Consider the following 20,228-nt stretch of genomic DNA (forward strand, 5'->3'; position numbering starts at 1 on the left):
CGAATCCAAATTTTCCAAATTATTATTACTCTAATTATATTTATATTTTTATAACCATTTTATTATCATTAAACTTTTTAAAAACAAGTGATTGGCATTTTTCACATTAAAGAAAAGGTTCATCATGTGAGATGAGTTTGTTGTATAAAATTTGTTTTATTATACCAGACAGAGATGCGTTTTGGAGACATTGCTCTGGAAAAATTCTGCAAGCTTCTAATGCAGTACTTCTAAAGCCGTATAAAATAGAATTGGTAACATGTTCGTGGTATCTGCTGGGGCAGAATAGGGTGGTTGGGAAGCTCACCACAATATCAGAGCTGTGGATTTCTGTACCTGGGGATTTTTTGCTCTTTCCAGGAAAAAATCCTGCTGTGCTTACTTGGGCACTGGAATAAAATCTCTTTGGCCTGAGTCTTATTCAGAACACTACAGCAGCAAAAGTAACTAGAAATTTAATTTGCTCTGTAAGAAAGCCCATGGATTTATTAACCTCATTTCTTCCCAACAAGGCCAGCATACATACATCCTCAGCTGCTGCTGCATGTGTAAATTTTTGGACACCACTGTCATGATAATGGGGAATTACTGTGATTTCAGCACATGTTTTACCAGAGGGCAGTAGATCTTTGCTGAGCATAATTTAGGTTAATTTTTCCAGATTTTGGAGAAAGCCTTGGTAACATATAGAAATCAACATACTCGTGTACATTGGCTTTTTTTTTTTTTAAACACAACACTCTCCTATGTAGGATTGGTGAGTTGCTAGTTTGTGAAGGCAAGGTTAGCTCTCTTGCAGAGACAGCTGGATAAGGGCAGATGACATGAATTATTTGCCTGTGTCTGTAACAGGCAGTCATGAGAGGTATCACTGGAAATATTTGTAATTTGGAGAAAATGGCTTATGGTTTGTTGCCAAGGTGCTGACAAAGGAAATGATGTCTTTACAACAGCTGATTCAATTGTTCTCTGGCTGAGTTAAATGGAGTTTGGTACCCAGCTTGCAAACACCAGTGTGCTTAAATCTATTTGCAGTTGCAAATAGACCCCATTAATTCCACTGTTATCACATTGCTGATTTCAGTGGGAAAGCTCACAGTAATGGATGTTGGACATGTATTTAAGTCTTCTGAAAAATTAAATTTTGCTTCCTAGCAAAACTGCTCCATCATTGATTACAGTTACATCAATATGACTATTTAAAATAGAAAGCTTCACTGGTTCCTCAGAATCTTGATAGGCATTCCCCTAAGTGCACAGAGACTCATGGAATCCCAGATTGGTTTGGGTTGGAAGGGCCCTTAAAGACCACCCAGTTCAATCCCCCTGCCATGGGCAAGGACACCTTCCACTAGAGCAGGTTGTTCAAAGCTCCATCCAGCCTGGCCTTGGACACTCACAGGGATGGGGCAGCCACAGCTTCTCTGGACAGAAGTTTTCATATATTTTTTCTCATTGGCTTGGAATCTTCTGCAATGGGAGCTACATGGATATGCCTTTTTCTGTCAAGGCAAAACCTGAAAACAAAATTTATCTGCAGATTTTAATTGTCAACCTAGAATATATGAACAAACAAACAAAAAAAAAACTAACAATGCTTTGGAAAACAGCTGTTTCGCATTTATTTTGTTCTTTTAAAAAAACTTTGCTGAATTAATCTGATGAGTCTCTTATTTCAAACACCTCCTTGTGGAGTTCTCTCACAGTCCCCTAACACATCCTCCTGGACAAACCAGACAAACTTAAAGGCATCCCATCACTCTTAGCAGCCTCCTATGCCTCTCACTACTGACTGTGTTAAATAACTCAGTAAATGAATGTTACAACACAGCTCTCATTTTCTGAGAAAACATCAGAGTACAGCAGGCTGGGAAAGTGCTTAATGATACTAGAGACATTTTCCACACTGTATGACTTCAGCAATGAATATCCATTGAAAAGTGAGAGATATCCAGAAAAGAAAATGTATGCAAGCATTTGCCTGTCTTTGTTGTGCACCTCAAGCAAGTCTTCTTTGTCATTGTTGCTGCTACTGGAGATAGGTACGCTCTGCTCTGGAAATTGTCCCTTGACCTTGTTTACCTGGAGCTTTCGAAGTCCCCAAACGTCCAAATATATTCCACTGGGAGTGGTGCTACAGAAGGACAGCTTCAAATCCCTGTAAGTCCTTGTCCAAAGTTTCTCTCATCTGCCTCACAATCGTCATGAAAAAGGACAGAAACTGGGACCACCGAGAAAGACCCTGTTTGGAATCCTGGTCTTGTTGGAGATGGTTTCTTGCCAAGATCCAAGCAGAGCTTCTGGCCTGCCAGGCTATTGTTTGCAGGTGTGTTTGCTATATGCAACACTGAGCCCAGTGAAAGGAGAAGGGGGACTCTGCCCTTTCTTCGTCTGCACCTGCTCTTTGCAACAATGGCCCTGGAATTTCCCCACCTCTCGGCTTGGCTGGACTTTTCTGAGGTAGCCTTTGGTGGTCCCCATGGAAGACCCTTCATCTGTTTTACAACCACCGTGACGGATGGACTGAGATGGGAGAAGCCTCTCCCTCAAGAACTGAGACATGAAACCCCTATATAGAAAAGCCCCCCCCTCCTCCCAATGACTGAGACTGAAACCCCTAACCCAGGGGAGGTGTGTGGGGAAGGCAAGCTGACCAAAGCCAGATGGACGCCTGCACGTGTGACCATTGGACCAGGAAGACAATGGTTCTCACCTACTGCTGAGAATATGGATTGTTTGTACCCTTCTTCAATGCCTTCTTTTTTTTTTCCATCAGCAATTACAATACACTGTTCTTTATTACATTTGATTCGATTTCAAGACTTGTCCCTTTCCCCCATCAAAACAGGACTATAATAGAAGCTTGAGTTGACCAGTATCTCTGAGATCTCCCCTGACATGACCAGGGGAACTCTGTCAGCTGGACTTCAAAGGACTTTGTCATTCTACATTTGGTAGCTATATACCTTCCTTTCTCTCCCTCCCTCCCTTTTCCCTATTTTTTCCTTTTTCCACAATTCCTCCCCAATGCATTTGGCTGTGGTCATTCAATAAAGGTGCATTTGTTTTTGATTATTACTGCAAATCCCCTTACCATTTTTTTGCACTTTGAGATCAATTAACGAACCATCACGAAACCTGTTCGTAATTATGGATCGTGACAATCCCACACGTCATCTTGTGAAGCTGAGGACCATCTCCAGCACAGAGAGGTGTGGGTGAACCAGATGGTCAGGTGGCTGTTGCAGGTATTTTTTCCCATGGTAGAAAGCAGCACTGTTTTGCAGTTGCACACCAAGTTTGCCAGGCAGTAATTGCAGTCACGGATAGGCATGGAACAACTGCAGTTGTGAATTGTGTTTTCCTTAGTGAAAATTAGCATGTGATTCTTCTTACTTCTCACAAAACCGATGTGTATGCCAAGGAATCTGGCCAAAATGAGAGCCAGACAAATGGAGAAAGCAGGGTAGGCTATTGGCCTCATTAGCATTGGTGCCAAGCTGCCAAATGTCTCCTCCTTTTACTGAGTGATTTAGATCGATCAGCTTTACCTACTGAGGAAAAGCAATTTCTTTATAATACTAAAGATCTCTCAATGGTTAATATTACTTTGCTTTACCACTCATTATCTGTCACATCTATTTAGAGCCATTTCTCAGTTCTGCATTAAGGAGAAAGCATAACTACACTGATTTAGAAAACAGATTGTGACTAAAGTTTGGGATTATTTTTTCATTCTTCTTTTGTTCTAAATTTTCATCTGCTGTTTCATCTGTTGTTTCATCTGCTTATAAGACAGCTTGGACACATTCTTTTCTATGGCAGCTTTTTGGCCTGGCCTGTGCAGAGGTAAAGACAGGACCAGGAGTTGTGCAGGACAATTGCTGCTTGTTTCTCCTTTCTGCTTTATTTGCTTCCAACCAGATAGGGGTGACAAAAGACCCTGTTCTCCACTTCCCTGAGTGAGGCAGTCTGAGAAGGGTTGGAAGTGATAGTTTTGTTTTACACCTGAATTGCTAAGTAATATTGTGATAACCTTTCCCTTAAACTGGTGTGGGATATACTGGGAAAAGGGAGGGAGGGCAGTTAAGGGCAGAAGTATTGCTGGGCACAGCACATATCCTTCTGAAATATGTGAGGTGTTGATAAAACCTGATTTTGATCCATGTCAAGCTACATCTGCTCCAGCCTTAGTCGGTAAGTTTTGAGGACCAGGAACCACCTCTCAATCTGTCTTGCACAACAACGACAATAGGATAGATCCAGGCTCTGTCAGTTGCTCTGCCTCCACTTAATTTACCCTTGCAAAGCAAAATAGCAGCTCCACACATACCTATGACAATGGAGCAAGTTCCCATCCCAGCTATGGGCCACCTCAAATAGGTAGGAGCATGTTTGGTGGGATTCTTGGATTCTCAGTTGCCAGCCCTTTGGTTTTCAGACTGGAGTTGAATTTTACCAGGACCATCTGTGTTTTCCTGACGTATTATTATATGATGGTACAGCCAATGAAGTACACTGCAGTTTCTTAACAGAAGTTATAAAGATGTTGGAAAGTTTGTCTAATTTGATGTAACTGGTTTGAAGCACCAAGAAGCATTAGAGACAAATTGTGACCAAAGATGACATGTTCTAATGAAAGCAGCAGTAGAGCACATGATGGATAGAATTTGGTCCTTATCATGTAAAAAGATTGATTCACATCCATAATGTTTGTCTACAGCACTTCAGAAAACATGGCAATACACCTAGTTTTTTAGACTTCTGTTATTAATATTCTTGTTCCTGTTTGTCCAATTCCTGTTCCTATTTCTTTTCTTATCTCATTGCTGTTTCCAGTAAACTGTTCTTATCTCAATCCGTGAGCTTTGCCTTTTGTACCTCCAGTTGGAGGTGGGGGAAAGGAAGCATGGGAGGCTTTTTCAGTGGGAGTACTGAAGTGGAGAATACCATTCCCAAACCATGACAAAAGGATGCAGATATTTAAGTTTTTAAATCAAATATTTAATCTATGTTGTGGAACATACCAGAAATTCCAGTCCAGCTGCTGGCTGGTGTTTAACTCCAAAGGTCAGACTCACACAAGCTGTAGCTGTTGTAGTATCATTATTGCTAGAAATGTTTCCACTATCTAAGCATTTAATCACATGGGAAATCCTATTTCTAGACCTCCACACTGCTCATTTTCTCAGTCCTTAACGGTGACTAACAGTTGTGATAGACCAGAAGTCTGTAACATCAACACAGTTTGACAGCTAAATTAAATTATTTGGATTTTTCTGTGTTGGAAGCACTATTTGTAAGAAATCCTAGACAATGTTGACAGCATGAGTTTGGACTAGGTAAAAGAGATTCAAACTCCTACCTGTGTCAAAAGGAGTGATACTGCTTTTTCCACTTAACATTTGAGGGCTTAATATTCATCAGACATTAGACTAAAATGCTTTGATGCATCCTCATTAGTTTTAACTCTTTTTTCTCAGTACCTGAAGAGTGGAGAACCTTTAAAGTTCTCTACTGGTTTGCAGCCAACCAATCAGGTTTAGCTTAGCAGATAACATTTGGGCTCCATCCATCTGAATCCAAACAAAAGTCTAAATTCTGGCATTCCAGGAAATTTAAACTCCAGAAATACATCTGTTCTTCTCTGTTCCCTGCAAATCAGAAACATTTCTATCCGGTTCTCAGGATTTAGTTTCTGTGTGGCTTTGGTGAGGGATATGCAAGAAGTTAAATATATATTCAGACTTGTAGGTCTGTGAAGTGTCAAAGTCACCTGCAATGCATCTTTTCTTAAGCTAACAACTATCCTCAGAAAAATATGCATTATATGGGTCTTAATCAAATCACATTGCTGTTTCCATGGCTTAAGACTTGAAAATTATTTGCTTTAATTTTTAGGAATGGGAGAATTGCTTTCAGCAGGGCTCTTGGAGATATGCAGAGCCCTTTTTTGCAATATTACCATTAAGATGAAATAAAATATGGAATGATTTTCTTGCCTGTTGTAGTTCTGTTCTCCATCATCTCCAAAATTTAAAAATGAAGTATTTCAGAAAGCTGGAGAATATGGTGCGTGTGGTGCATCTTTCCACCATGGTCGCTCTCTGAGCATTACCCACTTCCCTTAACAGAGATAATTTATCTCTTGAACTCACCAAAATAGTTTTAGGCATAACCTATAGAAATGCAAAGAATGCAGCAGATTATGCTAAATGTCAAGATTTTCTATGCAATTTTCTCAGAAAACTGGTGGGTATACTTTCTTCTCTTCCCTAATTTTTCAGTAAAATTTAGCTAGACTTCCAGTATAATCAGTACAACTATTCAAAGTCCCATCCACCTGAAACAATGGATTTTACAACTGGCTTCCATAAGCTATTTGACGTCTTTATGTAATGTAGCAGGTATAGAAGTTCTGTAAAAGTCATAGAAGACTTTTTCAGCTTTCTAGTTTATCTTAGAAGACTTTTGAACTCAGGAACCCAGGAAACAAGAATAGGATTTCAAATCTGAACTTGGCAAATTATCTGGATGCTCTTCACTCACTGATGGGTAACCAAAACCTACCTGCTTTTATGCATCTATTCTGATGAAAAGAATAACTCCAAACTCCTTTGTCTACAGAAGCTCAAGCTAAGAGGGAGCTGGATTTTATTTTATTTCCATATAATTGTTCAAGACAGCTGGATTAGACCATTATTTTGTCCAACCTTATACCCAGTGTTCATCAATGCTTGAAAGTGGCTGGAGTAATAAAACTGGTAGCACATTTGCACACCAAAAGTGATTGAAAACTGGATGCCAGAAGCTACCTGCAGCCTGCAGTGCTGGCCTGGGAGGGGTAAGGCCACTGCTGCTTTGCAGCTGGAATCTCTGCAATAGAGAGGGGAGAAGGGAAGCTGCATCCTCTGCTTAGGCACAAGCAAAAATACCAATTCTTTTAGGGAAATACTTACTTCTAGTAGCAAAAACCTGCTTCTGAAAAAAACTATTTTGAGTGATCTAAATGTAGTAAATTATTTGTTCATTGTTTTGTCCTGAGTGGGGGGCCTCTCAAGTGAAAATCAGACTAGATATAAATAGCAGCAAATTATTTGTTTGATTGTTTCAGCCATGCACAGTTTTAGATGTGTGTCTTCCATCCAGCATGGAAGCCCATGGTTTATTACGTGTTATCCCAAAAGTTTTCTAGCACAAGATTCCATCCCTGTTCCTTTTGCTTCACAGGTTTTGACTGCTAAAGAAGATTTTCAATGTTTATTTAGTAGTAGCATCATTTCAGGGTTTTTTAATCTGCTTTGATAATTCCACTTTTTTTTCCCCTCTAATTGCAGGTCTGTGTATTAAGAAAACTGCAAAAAAGCAATAAAAAGCCTTTGACAATTGTGTATGAGAATGCTACTGTCACAAGGAATATTTACCCAATTCAATGGAAGTTCCAAGCCTATAAAATTGTTATCTTCCATTCTGTCTTCAGAAAAAAACTAGTTAAACCCCTCATTCATCACTTGTGCTAACATATGCCTATATGAAAGTGGTGTATTAAGCAAAGAGGAGTTTAAATCTTGAGTAATGCACACAGGATTAATAGAAAACCCATCTAATTTCGATTAAAATGGCATTTTAAACTGAGCAGGTGTTAAAATACAAGATTACAGGAAAATGCAATGAGTCAGTCCCTGAATAAACCTAATCTGACTAGCTACATAATCTGATCAGAAAGCCCTAGGGAGACCGTGGTCTTAAGGAAAACAAAATGCTGGATTTGCTGGTTTTACTCCATGGGAATTTTAGGAATTCCCTAAGTGGGCTGATGTCTGAGAGGAATTTTGTTTTCAGTCTCTTTGCTTAAACAAATACTGTACTTATTTAGTTAGTCCATAAATAAATTGAGGCAAATAAGTTTGTGATCAAAGTTCTACAGCCTTTCAGGCTGCTGCATGGTTCATTCTTGTTGTCAATAGCTTGAAAATTATATTTGTGTCTGCTTGTGCAGCTGAAGCCTGGGCTACTGGCATTGGGTTGTAGAGGTGGAGTGCTCAAGGGTAGTGGAACAAATTCCTTCCCAGCAAGATAAAAATGCAAGATAAAATAGGCAATACTGTAGCACTGAACTTGAACAACACACTGACCCTTGAAATGTTAACTGTATGGGTATTTTGATTTTCAGGTGTACACAGACTTCAGGAGAGGCAATTCATCTATAAACATCTCTGTAAAATCCTCAAGCCTGTCCATCCTCTATAAAGCTTCTGTCCCACAGCAGAGGCAAATGTTACAGCAGGGAAGGCTGTGACATGGAACTGCAGGGAGTCAGAATAACAGAAGAAAACTCAAGGGAGAGGAGGAAACCTTCTCCTCCCAAAGAATTGGGAGTGGCGATATCTCCCTTTTCCCCCCAGATGAAGGTCACAGCCCGGTTATTCCCAATCCTGAGAGGGCAGAAAGAAAGCATGTACAAGAATTTCATTTTCGTGCTGTGTTTCATACATGCAGCCTGCACTTTTCCTAATAAAGAGTAGAGGGCCAGGATGAGTGGCAGGATTTGCTTTGCCAGAACACACCTGGCGCTATTTCAGCTTAGAGGTGTGCACAGTGCATGCTATCTGGGAAGGCAGACACACACTGACCTGGGTATTCACACTTGAATTGCATCAGGATAAGCATTTACATAAATGAAAAGTGAGAAGGAAGTGTTATAAAGCTTTACCAGCACGTGAGGAAAGAACTGTTTTGCACAGATGTAAGGTAGAATGATTGGTGGAGTTGTGCTCCCTGGGATTTAAAGTCCAAGTATTCAAAAAAAACCCCACAAGTCTATATCCATGCATAAAGCATGAATGTGCAGGCTCACAAATACACAATTGTATTTTCATACAAGAAGTATTTTTGTAATTGTAAGGTATGCACAGTCAAAGCCCTGTTTATTCATGTGTCCTGAGAAAGGGACAAACTTCTGGGAAGCCAGGTGTCCCAAGGATGGGTGGTCAGCACTGTCCAAAAACCAGAGCTACCTTTGGTGGCTCAAGCTGAGCACTTCAATACTAAAGTACTTACATTTATTTTTTAAAAACCTTTTTAAATTTTCTTTTTTGTATGTCAAACCAACTACTCCCTGGAACAGGGGCACTTACACTGAGTGAATGTTAGGAAATAAAGTTTTACAGCAATTCTGGTTACTTCCCAGTACCTTTCTAACGTGACCTGCACAAAAGTTCAAGTTAAACATTACATGAAACTAAATATTACCTAATCCCAAAACATAATGTGAAAATTACAGTCTATAGTAGCACCTGATTTTCTATTGTTCAGATCCTAAATTAGGGGAGAAAAGTTAGAGCAGAAAGTTGCAACATCAAAAAACTGGTATGAAATATTAGTGGTCACTAAGCAGATGGAGAATGGAACTCTGGAGCAGAGCACCTTGGGGCAGAAAATCTCAGCTCTGTTCACTCAGATAGTGAATGTTATCATTGCCATTGAGACTCCAGAGCTATATAGAAATAGTAAATTTACTTTAGTTTGTCCTTACTGTATCACTGACTTTATTTATAAATTAAATGGCAGAATAAAACTGAGGTCCTAGATGCTCTTTCCTTGAGACTTCTTTTCCAATGCTCTTCTCAGCAGTTTTAACTAAATAAAATGTCTCAAATCCTGTCAGCTCGAATAATTCCCATGAAAATTCCTGTCCTCTTTTAAGATTTGCCTAAAGGAGTCTTTGCAAAATGGAGGAAAATCACTCCACCATTCCTTGTGGTTATTATTCATAGAACTATTGATTATTACCTTCAGCATGCAGATACAGTGTATAAACAATGGCAACACATGAAAGGGAAACTGCAGAATCTGTTACTTCACCTCAATTACAAAGCAACCAATTTGAAACACAAATACCTACTATGAAGAGTTGCTGGAAAGGGAGAGAGACAGCCTCATTCATAAAAATACAAGCTGTTAAATGTTTCTCTCTTATTTACCCCCCTTCTTAAGAGCCTTCTTTCTCTGGATGCCAGCAGATGGGTTTGTCATCCAACTGGTAGGAGTAACTGGAAGGCCATAAGAGGAACGGCTGAAGTCACCTGGCTTCTTCAACCTGGAGAAGAGGAGACTGTGAAGGAAAACTTCATAGCAGTCTGCAGCTTCCTCACAAGAGGGAGCAAGGGAGCAGGCACTACTCTGCTCTCTGTGACCAGGGACAGGACCTGAGGGAATGGCCTGAAGATGTATCAGGGGAGGTTTAGGCTGGATATTAGGAAAAGGTTTTTCCCCCAGAGGGTGGTTGGGCAGTGAGCAGGCTCCGCAGGGCAGTGGTCATGGCGTCAAGGCTGCCAGAGCTTAACAAGCATTTGGACAATGCTCTCAGGCACAGGGTAGGATTGTTGGAGTGTTCTGTGAAGGACCAGGAACTGGAAACAATGATCCTTGTGGCTCCCTGCCAACTCAGGATATTCTGTGACTCTATGAAATTTTCAGCCACAGCTTAGCAGAGGCACAACTGGCTCTCAACTGTTCAAACACTGTGTAGGCTTCTCCCCAATCCACATGGAAAACACCACCCTTGTGGCATGTTTTACATTCCTGTTTTCACAGCAAAGTACCTACTGAATGCTAGAATTTCTGCTGCTAGCCTGGGACTAAGTCTCCTGAATGAGCAGTGAGATCATTTGCAAGAACTTATGAGCAGCTTCACAAGGAAATGCAGTAGAACTACACTAAAAAAATAATGAGGCAAAGTGCTGTGGAGCAAATACAATCTAGTAGGGCATGTGTAAGGAACAAAGACTAAGATTTGCTGTGATTCAAATGAGAAGATATTTGCTGCTTTTTCAAAAATAATGCCTGGCCTTTACATGCTCCAGGTCCCTCTGCAAACAGCAAATACTGGTGCTCCACATGGCAAGGCAAGATGTATTCTATTACCATCTGTGTGGCAGTTGTCTTTTGTCAAGTGGGCAGTTTGCCTTATCTCTCTCTGAATGATCACACCCACTCCTCCCTCAGGAGGGGAGATCTGCTGATAACAGGCTATTGAATGTCACTGCATGACTGATAAGAACTATAACATCCCATTGTCAGATGCTCCACCCAGAGGGAGGAGCCAAGCATTCCTACCCAGATATAATCTGGAGGGACTGGAATAACTGCACGGCTTCTCCACTGGATTTCCCAGAGGAACAGCAGCTGCCTCTTCTTCCACTACATCTTTGGAGGAGGACTACACCCTTTTCTACAAGATCTCTGCTCCAACAGAACCACACTTGACACTCCAGGAGCACTGCAGCCACATTTCCAATTAGACTTCTACCAACACCCTGACCAACAGGGTGTCAGCTTGGGTTCTGACTCTGTCAGTGTTATTCTAGTGTACTGCATGTTTTATTTTATCCTTTTATTTTCTTCCCTATCAAAGGCCTGTTATTTCCTACTCCCATATTTTTTGCCTGAGCCCCTTCATTTAAAGTTTATAGCAATTCAGAAGGGTGGGGAGAGTTTACATTCTCCATTTCAGAAGAAGCTCCTGCCTTCCTTAGCAGACTCCTGTCTTTCCAAACCAAGACACATGGTAAGAAAGTTTGGCCAAAGTCAGGAGTTAGGGTGCCGTTCAGGACCTGGACATCCAGGCATTTTCTTTTTCCTAGCAAACAGCACACCTGTCCAAACCATGAGCTGAAAGCTTTTCCTCAAGAAAGCTGTGGGAAATGGTGTCAAGAGGTTTACTAAACCCCAAGTAGGCAACATCCACAGCCTTTCACTCACCCACCAAGCAGGTCATCTTGTCACAAAAGCCAGGTTGGTCAAGCCAGGTTGTCTTTCACAGACCCATGTTGGCTGGGCCTGATCCCTGGTTGTTCTGCACGTGCCAAATTATGGCACTCAGGATGGTCTGCTCCACCACCTTTCAAGGTACCTGAGACTTTTCTTCATTATTTGTCTCTAGATTTCCCCAGCCATCCAGTAAAGGAGATTCTCCTTAGCCCTCATTTTGTGGTTAATGTATTTATAGACACATTTGTTTTATTGTCTTTTACAGCAGTGGCCAGATGAGCTTCCATTCTTCTTGTATTCTCTCTGCCTCATCACATCCTTGTTTATTTCCTGACTTGCTGCCCCTTCTTTCAAATATTATAAACTCTCCTTTTTACTCTGAGTTCCAGACAAAGTTCCCCTCCCTCTGGCTCTTCTTTCAGCGTAGCCTGCTTCTGTGCCCTGAAGATTCCTTCTTACAGCACATCCAGCCTTCCTGGGTTCCTTTGCCCTTCAGGACAGCCTCCCGAGGTGTCAGAAAAATTTTGCAAAGCACTTTGCAAGGCTGTACAGTTAGCAAAACACCATTCAAACTGCTCTTGTGTTGTAGGAATAATAAATTGTGAAGGATCTCTGGCACTCAGTTGCAAACACTGACCTTTGTCTGCAAAGGCTTTGCCTTAGGCATCATAACAGCACAAACCATGTTAGGTCTTTGATCTCCTATGACATGCATCCAGTTCACCTGAGGCTTCCTGTTGATCCGAAGCTTTGGTCTCCGCACTCCCGAGACTCTGTTTTGGGGACAGAAGATTTAAAAAGGATAAGTTGAGCAATTCTGGGCTTTTTCAGGTATAGTCATGGGTGGAGTAGAGGTAGAAACCATTGCATGTATTTGTCCAGTCAAATCTGCATCAACAACATCAGGGTGCACAATGATACCTTGCATTGTGGTACTGGACTTTCCAGTTAACAGTGCACTCAATCCTTTCCTGATAGGTGCCTGAGCCTTGAGAGGGATCTTATGTACCTTTGAGGTACTTATGGTTACTGTGAGAGAGGTGACCACATCCAGAGACAGGGACAACACACACCCCAATGTCCATGCGGCAAAAGAGCAAGTTTATTCTTCAAACTCCTCTCTATAAAGGCGATCTGAAAAACCCAGTCTGGATAACTCATTGGTCTGATCTTTTACACTGCCCAGCTCCCAGACCAGTGAGATGTCTGCAGCTTAGGACAGAATGTCATTGGCTGAGGTTCCTATCACTCAACTCAAGGGCTGGTTTTATGGAGCCACCTCAGTATCTTATTTATAACTGAATTAATTGCCCAGTACAAATCAGCTTGTACAGTAACATAAAGGAACCTCCTGAACTCTCTCCTCTGTGCTGGTTGTATTTTCAGCAGACATCTAGTGTGTTGAAGCCCCCATGAAGACAAGGGTTGGCCATCATGAGACTTCTTGTCTGCCTCTTGGTCCTTGGTTGAGTGATCTGTACCCTGCTCCACCTGGATATCTGCCCTGTTGGCATTCCTCACAATTCTTACCCACCAGCCTTCAACACTTGCATCATCGCTGTCAAGCTCTAGACAGTCAAAACACTCCCTCTCATACAGGACTACCCCATCACCTTTCATTCCTTCCCTGTCCCTTCTGAAGAGTTCACCACCAACCATTGCACCATTTCAGTGGTGCCAGTCATCCCACCATGTCTTTGTGATGGCACTATGCCATGGTTTTCTTCCTGCAACATGTCTTCCAGGATCTCCTGTTTGCTGCCCACGCTGCAGGCACTGGGGCAGATGCACTTCAGTTGGGTTATCAATCTCAATGCCTTTTTAGGGAGAGTTCCTGAGTGACCATTCTTAGGAGCTTCCATGGTTTCTAGCACATCAATAACACTTGCACTCTTGCTGCTCCATGGCAATGAAGTAGACATTTCCTATGTCTACGGAGATGGTAGCCCGAATGACCTCACTAACACACCATCCTTCAAACAGTGTCAAGCCACTCCCAGGCTTATCTCAAGTGACCTGGTTTTTATCCCCTTCCCCCTCCAAATCCAATTTAAGGCTCACTCAACATGCCCTGCTAACTCTTGCACAAAGATCCTTTTCCCTCTGAGACAGGTGTACCCAGTAGGCTTGTCACCAGTAGACTTGCCATCTAAACCATTCCATGATCAAAAACCTCAAAGTTCTGTTGGCTTAAAGCCAGGGATTTTTCTGTACAACTTTCCTGTTTCTCCCCTGAACAGTGGACCCCCCCCAGACCAACTTCCCCCAGTTCTACTGCTGACCATGACAACCTGTGGTTGGGAATATGTCAGCTGGGGTCCAATGTCCTGGCCATGTCCCTTTCCAATTCCTTTTACACCCCCACCTTACTTGCTGGTGAGGCTGCATGAGGAGCAGCAGAGGCCTTGACACTCAGCATTGACTGAAACATCCCTGGTTTATCAATCCTCCCTCCAGCAAAAACCCAACCCACAGCCCCAGGGAAGAAATGGAACCTATTCTCTGCCCAAAACAGTATGTTCTCAATCCCTCATTCTAAATTATGTACATCCTGCTCAGGTCTTGTGGTATCCAATACCCACCAGCCCCTTCCCACCCTAAGCTATCATGCACAGATATAATTCCCTTAGTCTATAGACCATTCCTATGAAGTGTCCATTAAATGCCCATAAAATGTCCGCAAACATTCACAAAATGGTTTGGGTTGGGAGGGACCTTAAAGCTCATCTTGTTCCAATCCCCTGCCATAAGCAGGGACACCTTCCACTGGACCAGGTTGCTCTCCAGGCCCATCCAACACTGAACATTTCTGGGGATGGACCATATACTTGCTCTAGTTTGGCCTTCTGGATGGCTGCAGTGCCTCCAGGGGTGTACCTGCTCTGTTGGGGGTTTATGCATGGCCACACACTTTGAGGTGTTCCAGCATGACCTCCAGCACAGCCACACATGCTTCAAGGTGTACTTTCTCTGGCATGGTCTTCTTATCCTTGGACCACATTCCCTTCAGAGGTGTTCCTGCTGCACCATGGACATACCCACGGTCACCGACGCTTTGGGGTGTCCTGCTTCCACATGGGCACATCCACAGGTCACAGTAAGCAGCAGCAGCCACTAACAATAACCAGAGTAATTTACAGTAATCGAGCACAGGAGCCCTGTGGTTTTACTTTCCCTTTCTCCCTGGCCTCCAGGGCTGCCTGGCCAGGCTCTCCTCACAGCAGATCTTACTCCTCATCCCAGGTGATCCAAAGGGACAGCATCTCCACAGCTCCCCCAGCTGGATTCCTGCCCTCAGCCAGGGATAGTGCTGCTTGCACTTCCCCCACTATAGCAAATTCTTTGTGTGCCATCCCAGCAATCCCCAGGACCTCTCCTCCTTGGTGTCCCCAGCACCTCCAACTCTCATCCCCCATCACCCATGGATATCCCCCTGTATCTGGCTGTTGTCCATCTCTCTGCTGGCTGATGGTGCCCCTCGTCTGGGGAGGACCCTGCTTCTGATGGACATGAATCCTGCCGGTATGTGGGGGTGATGGGTGAGCATGGCCAAGTCACTGCTGCAAAGGAGGAGTCAGAGGTGGCTGAGCACTAGTGGTAAAGCCTTGGCGGTTCACTTTGGCTTGGAAGTGAGCCTGAGGGCCTAGCTGTAGGCTGCCACCCCAGTGTCATGAGCACTGACTCCATGGTCCCCCTGCTTTGTCTCTGACCCTCCAAGTGTGCTGTGCCCTGCTGTGCAGACCTGGGTACCCAGGGAGAGGTATTGCTGCTGACCTGAGCCACAGCCTACGCTCTCCTCAGCCGCATGAGGGGACTGGGGCAAGCACCACATCCCAGGTCAGGAGCACCCTGCACCCATGCACCAGCATGTCTCCCCAAGGACATGCTGCTGTGGGGTTGTTCCTGGTGGGTGACACAGCAGGGCAGGTCTCAGCTGGTGCTGGCATCAGTGTCTGGGTCAGTGCCAGGACGTGTGTAGAGGAAGGGCTTTGCCCTCTGATGTAGCTGGGGTGTTCCCCCCAGCCTGCCTGCATCTCTCAGCAGCCCTTCCCAGGCCCTACCACCGTCCCTGACCTGACCTTGCTCCTGCTGCCACACCTCCCCAGCCACTTGTGGAGCAAACAGCTTGCCTGTCCTGCAGCATCTGGGGGCTTCCCTCAGGGTGGCTCTGCCCACCATGGAGCATCTGCTGGCCAGGACTCTGGCCATTGGTAGACCCCCACACCAGCAAGACCTCATCAAGGAGATGGTGCTGGACATGGCTCCCACCTTCTTAGCTACTACTGTGTCTACGGGAGAATTCCAGTGCCACCAACCTATCTATGTTGGCTGCTCCACTTCCCTCAGGAAAACGGCAGTTGCCCTTCAACTAGGATGTCATCTTCATGATGGAGACCTGCTACAAGTCTCTACCAAGGACTTGTTCCATGAGGACAAGGAGGTCCTCATCCCACTTTTCCAGATGTTTGAGGTAGCTGACATCACCCTCATCCAGCTCTGTTTCTGACTGTGCTCAGCACCTACAACTGTGATTTTGTGAGAGTTGATGTCCCTGCAGGACAGTCTCTCCTGCCACCGGGCCATGGGGACATGTGGCAGGGAATGGTCCTGTCCCACCAGCTCTGCCAAGACAGGGAGGTCTCCATCTTGGTCATGGTGGGGGGCGTGCCATGGGCACAGGGCTTTGCACATCTCCGAGCTGCTCTGACCTGTGGTTTGCAGTGGGGTCTGTGGGCAGCAAAGTGTGACACAGTGTGACACAGCATGGCACAGCGTGACACAGTGTGACACAGTGTGACACAGCATGGCACAAGATGGCACAGCATGGCAGGCCTGGGTGCCATGCTGCGCAGTGAGGAGTGTGCTACTGCCATCACGCCAGGCAAGGAGAAGGGGTCAGGGATGGAGCCACCAGCATCCCTGGGACAGTAGGACAGAATGGGGGACACAGAGACACCCACATAGGGTCCTGCATGGCAGGTATCTGTGCCCAGCTCAGCCTGGCCATAGTGCTACTGTCCCCAGGACACTGGCTGAGGCTGGCAGGGACCTTTGCTGAGTGGCAGCTGTGTGTGGGGTCTGTGAGAGGGGATGGAGGCTGGAATTAACCAGGCTAGGGGGTGCAGCAGGGCTGCTGGGCAGGTCCCCGACCAGTGGCTGCTCCAGTGCTTGCCTTCTCCTGGCTCCCAAGAGTCACTGTGGGACTGGGGCGTCCCCAGGGGACTCCTGTGGCTCCCTGGGCTGAGGGCAGCTCATGGGGGCTCCATCTGGAGGCTTCTCCATCCCCCCCATCTCTATCATTTCCACATTCTGAGCATCTGAAGTGTGATGCCCAGAGCCCAGGGGTTGCTCAAGGGGTTTGGGATCTGTTCCCCAATCTGTCCCACAGCCCAGAGGGGTTGCAGCCCCCACAAGCACTTGGGGGAGCAAGAAGGGGGCTGGGACACAAGAGCAGGGGCCCTGCCAGCACAGGATGGCTATGGGGAATGCCCCATGGAGCAGCAGATGGAACAATGCCATGTTGAGGAACAGCCCCAACCCCCTCAAGTGCATAGAGTGATGTGATGGCCCCATCTTCCGCAATGCCTGCAACCCAGGGCTTCTCCACCCACCCTCTCCTCCAGGGCAGGGCACAGCCATTGTGCCAGGAATTCCCTGGGCAGAACTGAGACTGACTGTGGCTCTCTAGCCCTTTGCCAGGCAGGAAGGGGGTGAGGAATGGATCCTGCCCTTCACAGGCACCAGGGCTACCTCCTCTCCCTCCCTCCTCATCCCATGGGTGCCCTCTACACCCCTGGGCAGCACCATCCCCAGGATGCAGGTGACACTGGGCAGCCTTGATGTACTTTAATAAACTCTGGGGTCCCAGGCCAGCTATGGGCAGAGCTGGTTCCAGCCCAGGCAATGCTCCTGACTCAGCTTGGGGCACCAGGAGCCCCACTCACAGTGGGCCAGCACACGTGGGGCTATGCAGTCCCCAGAGGAGGTCACAGAAACGGGCCTGCCTGGGGGCATCACATGTGCATGCAGTAGTATGGGGCTGTCAGAGCAGGGAGCTGCACTGCAGGGTGCCCACCCAGCATGGGAGCTGCCCCCTGGCTCAGCCCAGGCCCCCACTGTTGCCAGTGACAGGGGCCGGTGCTTGGGACGGCCATTGCACCTCCCTGGTGTCAGCACCGAGGGGACTGAGCACCACGCAGGTGAAGTTGGTGTGCAGGTGCTGCTTGTTGAAGGAGCTGAAGTGCAGGTCACGGCGCAGGACCCACCCCGAGCCCAGTAGCTCCTCTCTGTGAAGCCAGCGGGGACCAGTCAGTGCCCACTCCGGATGGGCAGACCCAGGGGCCTTGTCCCAGCCTGGGCTGCCCCGCTGTCACTGCCCCTGTCCCCATACTCACTGCACTGTCCCCTCACGTACAGCCCCATCCGGGTGCAGGCTCTCCACAAAGAAGCCGTTCTCCAGCCAGTAGAGCAGCGTCATCTCTGGAAGCTCACTCAGTGCTTCACATGACACAGTCACACTCTCACCTGCAGCCAGAGGGAGTATGAAGGTCAGGGGGGCTGCAAGGGCCCCCAGTGCCCCCCAGGCACAGCCACAGCCCCCCTCCCTAACTCAGGGGAACGTTCCCCCACCTCATCAGCACCCTGAAATCTTGGCTGTGGGTGGAGGATTCACCTTCTGTCTGCTGGAGGCTGACACAGGAGCTGAACCCCACTGCAGCCTCCTCACCCCCAGGCCTTGCCATGGCCCCGAGGGTCTCTCACCTGGGCGAGGAAGCTCTGCTGGCATCCGCAGGGCGGTGATGCTGGGCGGCTGCAAGGCCATGGCATCTGGGGGAGCACAAAGGGGTGAGCTGGGAGGTTGAGAGTGACACCGAGACACTTTTGTAGAGGGTGAGGAGGCAGGGTCCCACAAAGGGACAGAGGCACTGCTCATCCCCAGACCCCTGAACAGGCCTCTCGAGAGGCACAGAGCCCAGGGCTGACCTTAGGCTCCCCAGTACCCTCCACTTACCTGTGCAGCAAGCAGCCAGGCTCCAGCAGAGCAGGAGGACCCAGGCAGGGCTTCCCAGGGGCTCTGCAGACAAAAACGGACCTCAGTGCTGGGCATGATCCTCATGGGCTTGGGATGGTTCCCCTAGCACTCCCTGAGCCTGGGATGGTCCGTCCTCTCAGCATCCTCCCAGCTGGCCATGGTAACCCAGCATGCTCCCCCCAGGACTCCGCAAGGCGACGATCCCGTACCCTCGCATCCGTCCAGCACCCCCCGAGTGTGGGATATCCCGTACCCCCCAGCATCCTCCTCCCGCGGTCACTCAGGTGGCGGCCGGTGCCCCCCAAGGCTGTCCGCCCAGCGCTCCGGTACATATGGACAGTCCGCGGTCGGGCACTGCGCACGGCTCGGCACAGCGGCGCTTTATGAGGCGGCGCGGGGAGGAGCGTGAGGCAGCCGTGACTCACCGGGAGCCGCCCTCGGCCCCGGCACCGCACGGAGACCCGCACCTGGATGCTGCTGTGTATCGATGTCCATGTACCACAGCCCCCTGCACGTGTCTTGTGTCCCCAGCACTCCATGCCCCCGGTGCTCTGTGTCGCCTGCACCCGGGGATACACATCCCACATCCCGCGGGCACTCCCGTGATCGCACCCCATCGACCTCCCCCACACCCCTGGAGGAACATCCATGGGCTCGACAGGGATGTGGGGCCCCCCAGTGTCCAGCACATGGCACGCTGGCTGAGTATCACAGGATTCTGAACAAGCTGGTCTGCTCTCCGATGCTTTGTGATCAGGGACAAGGCAGGGTCTGCACAGGAAGAAGGTGGGTGAAGCCCCCAGGAGATGAGTACAATAGCGGCTGGCAGAGCCTGGGTGTTGGCCTCTGGGTGTCCCAGCTGGGGTAGGACAATTGCTTAGCAGATAGAAACCCCCAGGGCTTTAGTTCTTGGCTGCAAGAAGTCATCTCCTGTGTCCCACAGCAGTCCCCTACTCCTAGAGTCAGCCCCTTGACAGCAGATGTGGTTTTGACAACCCACTGGTTACAAAACCAGGGGCCAGGCCCCACACCCCACACCCCAGCAGCATCAAGGCTGGGAGCCAGTGCGGGTACAGCAACAGGGCAGAAGCAGCCACCTGAGTCACAGGCCCTGGCAAGTCCTGGGAAATAGTCCCTGAACTCCCAGTGAGTTTTGTTATCCATTCCCAGTAGAGGAGGAGGGTGACAGGAACAGGAGGGTTATCTTGGAGACCTTGCAAGTGCAATACATTCCCAGCCTCCTGCTGGGATACAGCCAGTGGCTGCATCCTCCTCACAGCAACCATGGGTGTCAAATGGGCAGTGATAAATCAGAGGCAGCTCCCAGGGCAGCACCCAGCTCCTCTGCCACCTTCCTGCTCCCACCAATACCAAGCAGCTTAGCTCTGGATGCTACAGGGTGAAAGAGGTGAGTACGGAATGC

General features: G+C 47.0%; 2 protein-coding genes across 7 annotated transcripts; both read right to left on the reverse strand.

The window, feature by feature from the left end:
• Nucleotides 1-727: 727 nt before the first annotated feature.
• EPCIP (exosomal polycystin 1 interacting protein) lies at nucleotides 728-4,840 on the reverse strand. The gene is given in 2 exon segments (XM_074536108.1): nucleotides 728-2,188; nucleotides 3,207-4,840. Coding segments are annotated over 2 exon segments (666 nt in total). The 5' UTR covers nucleotides 3,491-4,840; the 3' UTR covers nucleotides 728-1,806.
• A 148-nt stretch (nucleotides 4,841-4,988) lies between these two features.
• Nucleotides 4,989-20,214, reverse strand: IL18BP (interleukin 18 binding protein). Of its 6 annotated transcripts, none has more exons than XR_012579193.1 (6): nucleotides 19,059-20,214; nucleotides 18,785-18,847; nucleotides 18,535-18,600; nucleotides 18,168-18,297; nucleotides 11,764-12,545; nucleotides 4,989-10,099 (listed from the first exon to the last, which is right to left on the reverse strand). XR_012579193.1 is itself a non-coding variant. In XM_074536107.1 (6 exons), the coding sequence occupies exons 1-5, from the start codon at nucleotides 19,453-19,455 to the stop codon at nucleotides 12,459-12,461; spliced, it is 723 nt and encodes a 240-aa protein (XP_074392208.1). In that variant the 5' UTR covers nucleotides 19,456-20,214; the 3' UTR covers nucleotides 4,989-10,099; nucleotides 12,410-12,458. The 6 variants fall into 6 exon arrangements, 5 of the variants coding, with proteins under 5 accessions (XP_074392208.1, XP_074392205.1, XP_074392207.1 ...); XM_074536107.1 differs by having other exon boundaries at nucleotides 12,410-12,545; nucleotides 18,188-18,297; XM_074536104.1 differs by having other exon boundaries at nucleotides 12,410-12,545.
• Nucleotides 20,215-20,228: the final 14 nt, after the last annotated feature.

Source organism: Zonotrichia albicollis, chromosome 2 (assembly GCF_047830755.1).
Source record: "Zonotrichia albicollis isolate bZonAlb1 chromosome 2, bZonAlb1.hap1, whole genome shotgun sequence".
Classification (NCBI taxonomy): Eukaryota; Metazoa; Chordata; class Aves; order Passeriformes; family Passerellidae; genus Zonotrichia; species Zonotrichia albicollis.